This window comes from Mesoplodon densirostris, chromosome 6, assembly GCF_025265405.1.
Source record: "Mesoplodon densirostris isolate mMesDen1 chromosome 6, mMesDen1 primary haplotype, whole genome shotgun sequence".
Taxonomy (NCBI): Eukaryota; Metazoa; Chordata; class Mammalia; order Artiodactyla; family Ziphiidae; genus Mesoplodon; species Mesoplodon densirostris.
The window spans coordinates 35,698,883-35,711,493 of record NC_082666.1 but is presented as its reverse complement, the minus strand read 5'-3'; the positions used below and the strand labels follow the sequence as shown (position 1 = coordinate 35,711,493).

At 36.6% G+C, this 12,611-nt stretch overlaps 1 protein-coding gene across 1 annotated transcript in view; it reads left to right on the top strand.

Annotated features, from left to right (window-relative positions):
• SVEP1 (sushi, von Willebrand factor type A, EGF and pentraxin domain containing 1) overlaps positions 1 to 12,611 on the top strand; it is a 185,519-nt gene that overhangs the window by 60,743 nt on the left and 112,165 nt on the right. Inside the window, exons 4-5 of the mRNA XM_060101262.1 lie at positions 5,292 to 5,450; positions 6,280 to 6,459. Of these exons, the coding sequence (XP_059957245.1) occupies positions 5,292 to 5,450; positions 6,280 to 6,459 (339 nt within the window). The remainder of the gene's footprint in view (positions 1 to 5,291; positions 5,451 to 6,279; positions 6,460 to 12,611) is intronic.

Sequence of the window (12,611 nt, the reverse complement as noted above, 5' to 3'; positions counted from 1 at the left end):
CTTGAGCTGTTTGTAAATTTTGGAGACTAATCCCTTGTCAGTCACATCATTTGCGAATATTTTCTCCCATTCTGTGGGTTGTCTTTTTATTTTGCTGTGGTTTCCTTTGCTGTGCAAAAGCTTTCAAGTTTAATTTGGTCCCATTTGTTTATTTTTGTTTTTACTTCCATTACTCTGGGAGACAGATCGAAAAAGATATTGCTGTGATTTATGTCAAATAGTGTTCTGCCTATGTTTTTCTCTAAGAGTTTTATACTATCTGGTCTTACATTTAGGGCTTTTGAGTTTATTTTTATTTATAGTGTTAAAGAATGTTCTAGTTTTGTTTTTTTACATGTAGCTGTTCAATTTTCCCAGTACCGTTTATTGAAGAGACTGTATTTTCCCCATTGTAGTCTTGCCTCCTTTGTCGTAGATTAAATGACCATGGATGTGTGGGTTTATTTCTGGCTTTCTGTCCTGTTCCATTGGTCTATATTTCTGTTTTTGTGCCAGTACCATGCTGTTTTGATGACTGTGGCTTTGTAGTATAATCTGAAGTCAGGGAGCCTGATTCCTCCAGCTTTGTTTTTCTTTGTCAAGATTGCTTTGGCTATTTGGGGTCTTTTGTGTCTCTGTACAAATTTTAAGATTTTTTGATCTAGTTCTGTGAAAAATGCCATTGGTAATTTGATAGGGATTGCATTGAATCTGTAGATTGCCTTGGGTAGTATAGTCATTTTAACAATATTGATTCTTCCAATCCAAGAATATGGTATACATTTCCATCTGTTTGTGTCGTCTTCAGTTTCTTTCATCAGCATCGTATAGTTTTCAGAGTACAGGTCTTTTGTCTCCTTAGGTAGGTTTATCCTAGGTATTTTATTCTTTTTGATGCAATGGTAAATAGGATTTTTTTAAAAATTTCTCTTTCTGATCTTTTGTTGTTAGTGTATAGAAATGCAACAGATTTCTCTATATTAATTTTGTATCCTGCAACTTTACCAAATTCATTGATGAGCTTTAGTAATTTTTGTGGTAGCATTTTTAGGATTTTCTATGTATAGTATCATGTCATCTGCAAACAGTGACAGTTTTATGTCTTATTTTCCAATTTGGATTCCTTTTATTTCTTTTTCTTCTCTGATTGCTGTGGCTAGGACTTGCAAAACTATGTTGAATAAAAGTGGTGAGAGTGGACATCCTTGTCTTGTTCCTGATCTTAGAGGAAATGCTTTCAGCTTTTTACCACTGAGTATGATGTTAGCTGTAGGTTTGTCATATATGGCCTTTATTATGTTCCCTCTGTGCCCATTTTCTGGAGAGTTTTTATCATAAATTGCTGTTGAATTTTGTCAAAAGCTTTTTCTGCATCTGTTGAGATGATCATATGGTTTTCTTCAATTTGTTGATATGGTATATAGCACATTGTTTGACTTGCGGATATCGAAAAATCCTTGTATCCCTGGGATAAATCCCACTTGCTCATGGTGTATGATCCTTTTAATGTATTGTTGGATTTGGATTGCTGGTATTTCATTGAGGATTTTGGCATCTATTTTCCTCAGTGATATTGGCCTATAATTTTCTTATTTTGTGGTATCTTTGTCTAGTTTTGGTATCAGGGTGATGGTGGCCTCATAGAATGAGTTCAGGAGTGTTCCTTCCTCTGCAATTTTTTGGAATAGTTTCAGAAGGAGAGGTGTTAACTCTTCTCTAAATGTTTAATAGAATTTGCCTGTGAAGCCATCTGGTCCTAGACTTTTGCTTGTTGGGAGTTTTTTAATCACTGTTTCAATTTCAGTACTTGTGGTTGGTCTGTTCATATTTTCTGTTGCTTCCTGGTTCAGTCCTGGGAGATTGTACGTTTCTAAGAATTTCTTCTAAGTTGTCCATTTTATTGGCATACCGTTGCTTGTAGTAGTCTCTTATGATCATTTGTATTTCTGTGTTGTCCATTGTAACTTCTCCTTTTTCATTCCTAATTTTATTAATTTGAGCCCTCTCCTTTTTTCTTCTTGATGAGTCTTGCTAAAGGTTTATCCATTTTGTTTATCTTTTCAAAGAACCAGCTTTTAGTTTCATTGATCATTTCTACTGTTTTCTTGTTCTCTAATCCATTTATTTCTGCTCTGATCTTTATATAATTTCTTTCCCTCTGCTAACTTTGGATTTTGTTTGCTCTTCTTTCTCTAGTTGCTTTAAGAATAAGGTTAGGTTGTTTGTTTGTGATTTTTCTTGTTTTCTGAGGTAAGATTGTATTGCTATGGACTTGCCTCTTTGAACTGCTTTTGCTGCATCCCGTAGGTTTTGGATCATTGTGATTTTGTTTTCATTTGTCTCTAGGTATATTTTGATTTCCTCTTGGATTTCTTCAGTGATCCATTGGTTGTTTAGTAGCTATGTTTTTCTACCTTTGTTATTTGGGTTTTTTCTCTTCCACTGATTTGGAGGTTATGCATTCTTTTTCTATTCATAGTTATGTGAATTTTTTGTGTACAAATTGAACCTATGTTTTTCTTTCAGTTTTTTCATACTGATATATATAAAAGGAAATGAGAACTTTATCTTTTCCTCTTCCCAACCATTCCCTGTTTCCCTCAGACTTTAAACGTTTTTTCTTTATAATATGTAAAGATTATTATTTTTTTCCCTTAGATCATATGTCTTTCTTTTTAAGAAGGGGCTTTGTTTGCTATTTCATAATTTTTACAATTATTTTAGCAAGATATTTAGCAATATATGGTATGTCCCACTACTTTCTTAATCTCAAGCGATTTATTGAATACCATTTTTTTCCCTCATACTTGAGTTCTTTATGTTGATTTCTTTTCAATCAGTGAAATACATCTTGATTTCCAGAAGTCATGCACATTCTCAAATGTCTTTCTCTTCCCTCATATTTACCAGTAGCTTGCCCAGATATAGAGTTTTGGGTTCATAATATTTTTTCCACATAGCTGTATATCTTATTTCATTCTTTTTTCATGGCATTTGTTTTTGCACAGGAGAAATGAAATGTCAATTTGATTTTCCCATTTATTTTGTTTTTCTTTCCTAGACACTTGTCATACATTTCCTTTGTTTTGGGTGTTAATCACTTTTTATTAATTTTGCCGGGAACTTGATGAGTTTTTATTGCCCTGAAACTTCAAGTAAGGAATATTTTCTTGCATTAATATCACAGCTTTTACTTGTGTTGTTCTAGAATTTTCTGGCTTCTTTTTACTGCCTCCAACAACAGCTTTAATCTTGCTGTTACAGTTTATGTTTTCTTTTCCATTTGTATGTTTATCTTAATCATTTCCTCCTATAGCTGCTGCCTTCTGTTCAAAGGATACAGTGTTGTCTTGCATCTTCTTGAAGATCTGTGCCAATATTTACTGAACTTTTTATAAAAAGGAATATTCAGAAATATGAATAATTCAATAATAATTCAGTATTTAATGCTATGATGCTTTGAAGTAATGTTCCCTTTTTTCCTGCTGAAGTATTTTTTGTGAGTCACACATCATTATAACTTTCCTACAAATGTTTCTCTCATTCTTAAATAGCTACAGCTTTATCAATTCTGGAATTTTCTACTATATACATGGGAAAATGTTCTCTTCTGTTTTTAAATATAATCAAGAATGTTAGAAGCATGATTTTTTTCTTAAAATTACATTATATTATGAGTCTTCTCTCTCAATATTGATTTCTTCTGTTTTTAGCATATTTTAGTTGTTAAAACAAGGACTTTTGCATCCAGGAGACCTGGGTTTGAGACATAGAACATGTAGTGGTAAAGAACATGGCCTCTGGATCCCAATTCTCTTGGTTCAAACCCCAGCTTTGTCACTTACTGTGTAACTTTGGCAAGTTAGTTAACCTCTTAGTGCCTTTGTTTTCTCATCTGTAAAATGAGATTAATAATATTTGTTACTTCATAGGTTCTTAAATGGATAAACAGATAATATTTATAAAATATGTAGAACAGTCCCTGAGACATAGTGAATGCTATGTAAATATCTGCTTTAAAATTCTAGCTCTAATCTTCATCTCAATTTTGTTGTAAACCTAAAAAAAAGTCTTTAAAAAAGATAAACAAGCCAGAGCTTGTCTACCTAGAAACAGGCCTTATACAAATGACAATAGGAAGAAGAAAGGAGTGTACTACCATTTAAAAATGTTTGACTTACTAATTACTAATTACAAACAAGATAAATGTGATTTTGAATTTCAGCATAAAAATGTAATAAACCAATGTTAAATACTAAAAAATCTCTTAGCGCTATCACCTGTTAACTGAGTAACTTTAGTCAAATCATCAAATTACTGTAAGCCTCCATTCTCTCTTTAAAATAGACACAATACTAATAAAAGTAATGTACTTATTAATAAAAATATTAGTAATTATTAATACTACTTATTAATACTGTGAGGATTAAATATCACCACATAAGTGCACATTCCTTGGTTGCTACTATTTTTTTAAATAATCGAATGCATACTTGACTACACTACATTTATTGGGCTTTATTAAGTATTGCAAGTCTCTTTATTCCACAATTTCTCTGTTGTTGAATTCTTAATTGTGAGTTACTTTACAGATGTGTAACTCCAGGGAGAGTAATTACAGATTCAAAGCCGCATTGTCAGTGCAGAGGGAAGATATGAAGCAAGGTCAATCAGGTCCTGATTGACCTTTTTTCATCTTTTTCTTTTTTTTTCTTGAGCCTGGGAAAAGCAGAGTCTGTGATTCTTTTTTCTTCAAAAGGCTTATTTCCCATCAGTAGGATCATTTCCCTCAAGCCCTTTACTTTCTCCTCACCCTTTGTCCAGTGCTTTGAGCCGAAACAAGGGGCCCAGTGCTTTTTGCATATCTACAGCTATTCTATTCTGCTGGGAGTGAGTGTCGGGGGACACAATGGGGGAGGTGCAGCTGCACAGGTTGGGGGCATTGATGGAATATGGGGTATACTGTCTTTAGCACGATGTTTTTACACGTTGAGTATCATTGATTCCTTTTAGTCCCTTTACGTACATTGCTGTTTTGAATTTTCCCACAAATAAGCCCAGCCATATCATGCTGTGATGTGTTGTGATTGTAACTAATTGTGGGACATCAAAGAGGCCACTTCATTACCTGCAAATAGCCAACTATATCACTCTTTTAAAAAAATCTTGGTTTCTCTCCTTGCTTGGATTATACGATTATTTCTATGAAAAGCTATTGTTTGGGACTTTTCCCCCCTAATCAGTTTCCAAAATGTTGTTAACTGTCCGTTGATGTACCCCACATAAAATGGGCTTCCCTGGCTTACCCACAGCTTGCCCATCCGGGACATACAAACCAGAAGGTTCACCAGGAGGAATCAGCACTTGCCTTCCATGTCCTGATGAAAATCACACTTCTCCACCTGGAAGTACTTCCCCTGAAGACTGTGTCTGCAGGGAGGGGTACCGGGCATCTGGCCAGACCTGCAAAGGTAAGGATCCCACCACTGGCAGACAGGAAATATAAAAGCTGATCTCTTTTAGGAAAGTAATGCCGGTGTTTTCATCCAATTAATTGGGCATGGTCTTTAATATTCCTTCCTCTAATCTTATTTGGGGGGAATTCTTTGTTTTTATTATCTAGCATTCCTTATCACTGAACATATCCATATCTTGCTCCAGAGAAAGGAGATCTGAGACTCCACGAGTAATGTGATTATGAAAGTAGATTTAGTATCGGAGAAGATCTAAAATGAATCTAAGAGAGAGAAGTCACAAATTTAACAGCAAATTTGAATGACAAATGAGCTAGTTTGGGCTCTGGTGATGGTTAAATCCATTTAAAGAAAATATTTTTATAAGTAAAGTACTTTGATATTATTCATATCAAAAATTTAAAATATTTAATTAGCCAAAGCTGTGGCTCTTGGGATTTGTGGCAGACATGCTTTGCTGGACTTATTTGTTCTTTATTTTATGCCACTCTAACTGAGAAGGAAAATAGCTAATGACATATGAAGGTCAAGAACTAGAAAATTTCATATCCACATAGATATCAAGATTTTTAAATTTCTAAGCTTAAACCATAATATTTAGTCTGTTTTTAAACTTAACTGGAAGCAAATACCTAATAAGCATGAGCCATAAGTGTTCTTCTTCCAAATGTGCACTTAGGAATTCATATACAGTAAATGGGAATGCTGTTGATAATTTAGCTCTGTGTATACAATGTCCTCTTGACCAGAAAAGAAAAAGTGGGGGGAGGATGCTTTACAGACAGAGACTCACTTTGCTTTTTACTCTTATCCTTGTAAATGTTAGTTGTCCGCTGCCCTGCCCTGAAGCCTCCTGAAAATGGTTACTTTATCCAGAACACTTGCAACAGCCATTTCAATGCAGCCTGTGGGGTCCGATGTCACCCCGGGTTCGACCTCGTGGGAAGCAGCATCTTCTTGTGTCTGCCCGATGGTTTGTGGTCCGGTTCTGAGAGCTCCTGCAGAGGTATGCAGACTGCCAATTCACATTGTTTATTGATTGTCTTGCTCGACCTCCTCAACTTAAACTCTAATGGACTACTAGATTCTTTGTTTCTTTTGATTTCATAGACCGTAGACCACAGAAAGAGAAAAAATTATAGGAGGTTTGAAGTCAGAACTACTAAGTTCAGTTGACCACATCATCATAAACTATGCCCTTTGTGTTTCTTTTATGAACAAGCAAAGGAAAGGCCTGCCTGGGAAAGAAATGGACAGGTTACCTTAAACCTCAGATTTCAAGCAGCCAAGACAGGGTCCAGGGAGAGTTTGGGGACGGTCAGTGTGCGGCTTTGATGTCTACTTTGATTGTAGGACTCCAAGGACCACACCAGTATCCTGTGACAAGAGTAGTTAGCCAATGTATACATCCCCAGCCTTCACTTTGAATAGACAGCATGCCATAGAAAGTGGGAGATTGCTAAAGTGATATCCCAAAGAGCCTTCTCAGGCCAACAGAAAAGGGGGCAGTACCATAGGTAGAACCTGAGGCTCCCACATCAGATGCAGAGGAAAAACAAGCAAAACTGAGAGTACCTTAATTCACTTCCACTTTTGCTGTCTCCAAGACCTACTTTCCTACTTCTTAGGACCACTGCATGGCCAACTTCCTAGGGTTTCACAAATTGGGTTGAAAGAGAAGGCTCTCTAAGAAGAGAAGGGAACAAGCCAAAGAACTTGAGAATCCCTGCCCATGAAGCTTCTGAATTCAGTATTCCCCCCCTCACCTCGGGTTGTCAGATGAAATACAGGACACCCATTTAGATTCAAATTTTAGATAAACAACAAATAACTTTTTAGTACAATATAAGTAAGTCCCATACAAGATTGGAGACCTTCTTATACAAAAAATTATTTGTTGCTTTTCTGAAATTCAAATTTAACTGGATATCCTCATTCGTTTGTTTTTATGCTAAATCTGGCAACGTTACCCCCAACACATCCCCTAGGCATCCTTTGGCAATACAGTTTGCTGAGGCTTTGACTGCTCCAAGACCCTGTATCACCCAGCTCACTGGAGTAGGGTAAGAAGTTCTGTCTTCTAGTCTTCTCTTGGCTCCCACACCCATAAGGGAAGCCAACCTACTCACAACTTCAAGGTCATTTGTGAACCCCAGGAAACATTCATGGTTTGTATTCATCGGCTACCAATACTGAACTCATCTATGAATATGAATTTGCTTAAATCAGGTCCCAGTCCAGACCCTTATCTCTACTTACAAAAAGAGAAGGAATCAGCAAATTGAACAAAGGAGACCTGAAAGAAGAGGGGAGAAAAATGGAATCACTGAGATTCAAAGGCAATTACATCGGTAAAATATGATTAGGATTCCAAGAAATGGGAGAAATCTGAGAGGAGAAAGGAATCTTAGGGAGAAGAAAAAGGTGGCTGGCACAATGAACAGACATAGTCAAAAACTAAGTTAATAAGTTAGAAAATCAACACAAGAAATCCTTCTGAAAGTAGAGCAACATTTGAAAGATTAGAAAAAAGTCGAAAGAATAAAATGACATGAGAATAGTCACAGGAAATAGACTCTTCACAGATTAGGAATCCAGAGAGAGAATGGAGTGGAGGAGAAGCACTAATAGAAGATCAAAGAATATAACCACAAGCTGAAATCTTGAAAATACACATGACTGAAATCTTTGATAGTCAACTTAAAATCACTTACTGAGTGCCAGAAAACAAATTATTGAAAACAGATCCATGTCTGGAAATAATCTTATTGAAACTTCTGAAAGCCCTGGAAAAATTAGAAAATTGGGCCTGTTTCACAGTTGGAAATAGTATTACCCATAAAGGAAAGGGAATCAGACTTTCCTTGAGCCCATTATTAGCCATTCTAAATGTTAGAAGATAAGAGTATGTTTCCTGAATTCTGAAAGAAAAGAATTAGACCCTAGATTTCTAAACTCTGACAAGCTATTGTTTATGTGGGAAAGCAAAGCAAAGACATTCTTAGTCATACAGTCTCAAATGGTAAAAAGCCTTTTACTGAAAAGGTTGATCATAGGAACCTTAGAAATATTCCTGTAAAGTTACATAGTTATTAAGTTCTTTGTAAAACCTCTACCCCCCTCTTCCATATACCTCATGGCAGAAGGTAGAAAACACGACATTTTAACTTTCCACTTACTGACCTTGCAAAGAAGAGTGAGAAAATCAGGCAGACAATCCCTTTAGGATAAGGTCTAGCCCCTGCCTCTAACCCTCTACAATCTCCATCCTGAGCCTCGAATCCTACACTAAAGCCTTAAGAAATGGCCATGCCCTCTCAGGAAGCCATCCGTTTGCAAGTTGTTTCAACAGCCTTGATTGTCCAGTCATTCCTTTGGTCCCTGTATATAAGCCCTCCCTGTCGCTGACCTTCTCAGCTGGGATGGGATGACCCCTAACCTTTGTATGTGCATCCACAAACCTGTCCTGCCCACATTCTAGCCCTTGTGCTTTGTGTGTCAGGGTCAGTTGGGGAAGCCCAGGAAATACACCATCTGTGCTATGGGATAAGGAACTTATTTTAAGAATCAGACCTTACACGATTTTGGAAGGAGCTGGGAAGTGGAAGGTCCAGAAGAGAAATTGGAGCATCAGAGGAGTTACTACCAGTTCAGTCTGAGAATCCAAGCCCACCCAGCTGCTGAAGTGGAACCACAAGGGAGAAGTGTGTTGGGAAGTCTAAGAGAAGCTTTATCTCTGTGTAACCATGCCCTGATGCTCTACAGCCAAGAACCCAGCAGTGAGCTTGGGGCCACCTTGGGTCAACAGGGTCAGCAATTGGGATGTGGAGTGGAGGTGACCAAAGACAAGCTGGAACCTGCTGTGCATGTCTGCATTTGTCCATCACTGATTCTGCCTGCAGTGATCACTGCCTCTCTTCCACCTTCCAAGATCAAGTGCAGGTTCTTCTTTTGATCAACCCTAAACTGGCCCACAATAAGGGGATTCTGACAGTGTTTCCCAGCTTAACCAACTTGTTACAATACAAACCACTGTACTTACTTTAATTAATTAACTGATCGATCACCTCTGCTAGTCTGTGAGCTCATTATGAGCACAGAATGTATCTTCCCCCACCCCCGCTAATCCTTGGTTATACTTCTGGTAAATGATATGGATAAGTACATTGACAAATAGATACACTGGCAGTCTGCTTGTGTCACTTCCCATTATGCAGTCCCATTTTTAAAAAGCAGCCTTGTTGTCTTTTATGCAATTTGCATTGATGTCCCCGTGTAAGTAAAATAACTTTAATCAAAATTAGAGTGATGCTCCAGGATGTGAACTTTTCTAAGCTCCCTTTAATTTCACCTCCAAAAAACTACTCCCTAACTTACCAGTGAACAAAGTTGTCCTGAACGAAGGTACTAAGTCAGGCTCTTCCTCTGGCTCCTCATTAATGGATTTAGTTATAGGCATACTTCGTTTTACTGAGCTTTGCTTTATTTTACTTTGCTGATGTTGCAGTTTTTACAAATTGAAGGTTTGTACTGATAGCAACCCCATGTTGTCAGAAGATGGTTAGCATTTTTTAGCAATAAACTATTTTTAAGTAATGGATGTATATTGGTTTTTAGAATAATGCTAATTTGCACACTTAATAGACTACAGTATAGTGTAAACATAACTTTTATATGCACTGGGAAACCAAAAAGATCGTGGGACTTGCTTTACTTCAATAGTCACTGTATTTGGTGGTCTGGAACTGAGCCTGCAATATCTCTGAGGTCTGCCTATACTTGAGGTATGAAACATATACCATAATTCATTAATTCAAAAACACTTTTTCCCCACATCTTAACTTCCTAAAACTGAGATGTACCTCAACAACCGTGGCGTTAAATCCTTTCACAGACATTATTGTTTCTTTATTAGCAACTTATAAAATAATGTTGTGCCTTACAATTGGGGCGTCTGGGATTCATTGAAATATGGCAGTTATGTGGGAATTCACTTCTGTTTCAGGAGGGGTAGTATGGAGAAAGTAGCATTTTACAGATCTAATTTAAATCTATTTATAAAGACAGAGGATAAGTTTATTTTTTTCTTGAAAATCTTTCTAAAAGTGAGGCAGAAATGAAAGACCAGTGTAAAATATAAAACCTTTTACAAATTTCATGTTACATCCTAACTGTTTTGTAGTGTTAAATAATAACTAATAGGCTTGATTCTTATTCCTCCTATACATTCTTCATTAAAACGCTTACACTCTGAATTTTATCTGAATTACACATTCCTTTCTAAACTAGTAAGGATTCCTTTGTGGTTTCTCAATGATAACTAGCTAAACCACAACATGAAAGTAAAGTAAATTTTGTGATAGTATTTTTCCTGAGAAAAACGTTCAGGCAACAGTGAGAACCCTACATTTAACATCAGATTTTTTTTATTTTCAGTATAGAAGCTGTCAAAATTGGGAGAGTGACAGGAAGTGTAAATCTGAGAAAAAAATCTAACGAGTCTTTCCACTGAGAACCAGATCAAGTTCTCACATTGTCTGCTACCTAGTAGACCATTCTCTTGAAAGACTAAATTGCTGTTTTCTAAAAAGACTAAATAAATATTTAAGGATTGCTTTAACATGAATGTCAGTCAAACGTTTATTGCAGAATTTTTCAGCTTATTGAAATAAAAATATTTTTGAAGTTGAAACTCATAAATAAGCATGTTCCTATCAAAAATGATAAAAATGGTCATTCTTGGTTGAAGAGGAGTATAAAATGTTTAAGAACTGAATAGGAATTATTACATATGCTTTGTTTTCCCTGAGGAGCAATGAAAGTTTATTAAAACCAACACTTGAGAAGCAATGTAATTTGCATATGTATGAAACACCAGCTCTAATTTACTATCAGTTCTCTTGAGAGATGTTGCAAGTTCATTTCGTCTCAAGTTGGAAAGCTGAAGTCATTTCAGCAGTTTATTGGATCAAAAGCAGTTGTTTAATATGATTTTCTATATTTTCTGTATCTTGATCATAGTAATTTGTCTCATTCACTTTTAATCCTACCTGGCTCTTGGTATTATGCTACGCCTGATGAGTGCCCTCAAGAAAAGTCAAAATATGGGAGGCAAAATATTTCTACACCCTTAATGGATACACTCAGTAAAGATTCTGCTTACATGGTGGACACACTCAATAAAAATCAAAATGTGGAAGGCAAAATAATTCTACTCATTTGTCATTAATATTTGACTTTGGTCCAAACCATCCCAGTGATCAAAAGGCGAGGGCTTATGGTTTAACTTCTAATCTAATTCTTGAGTTTTCTCTAAGGAGTAATCAATCCTAAATGAATATTTCATGCACCCAATGTTTATGTTCTGCCAACTAATATAATTTGAATGGGTTCCTTCAGAGTAGATTCTGTGAAACTGGACTTCAGTTGAATATGCACTGAATATTTTACCCCAACTTCCTTTCCTATTATTTTAAAGTTAAGCTTTCATCATAAGTAACTGCATGCTTCATATGAAAAATTGGCAAATGCATAAAAGAAGGAAAAAGACATCTTACCCAGAGTCTCAACAAAGTTCTTGAGTCCCAAGTGATTTTGTTCAAAAATATTTAGAGATTTCTCTGTTGTCTTGTGGCCTTTAGTGTTGCAAGAGTGTTATCTGAGAGAAAAGTGAGATTTGTTCTTTGCAGGGGGTTTTGCTTTTTGTACAATGCCTGATGCTTATTGGATTATATCTGTAAGCTATTAAAATGAGTATCCGCGCCCATGTGTTGGCATATTCAACAAGAATCCACTCTCTTGTGCTCTCCGTATCTCTGTTTATGACCAGGATGTACATGCCATCTGACTGAAAGGGTGCACGGCCGTGGGTCTCTGCAGCCCCCCACCTCTCCCTCTCCCTTCCCTGCACTCTCCTTTCCCCATCCTCTTCCATGTCTCCCCCTCCCCTCCTCTTCCTCTCTATCACCTGCCTTTCTCCTCCTCTTCCCTTTCTTCTCCCCTCTCCTTATTCTCCCCCTTTCTTTCCTCCTTTACTGGCCTTCCTCCTTCTCCTGATTTGAAATCCTGATTGGAGTGGGTCTAAGCTAGAACTGGAGAAAAAGAAGTGTAGAAAGAGTGTAAACTCTTTAGAGATAATTTTACCTAAAGAAGAACACA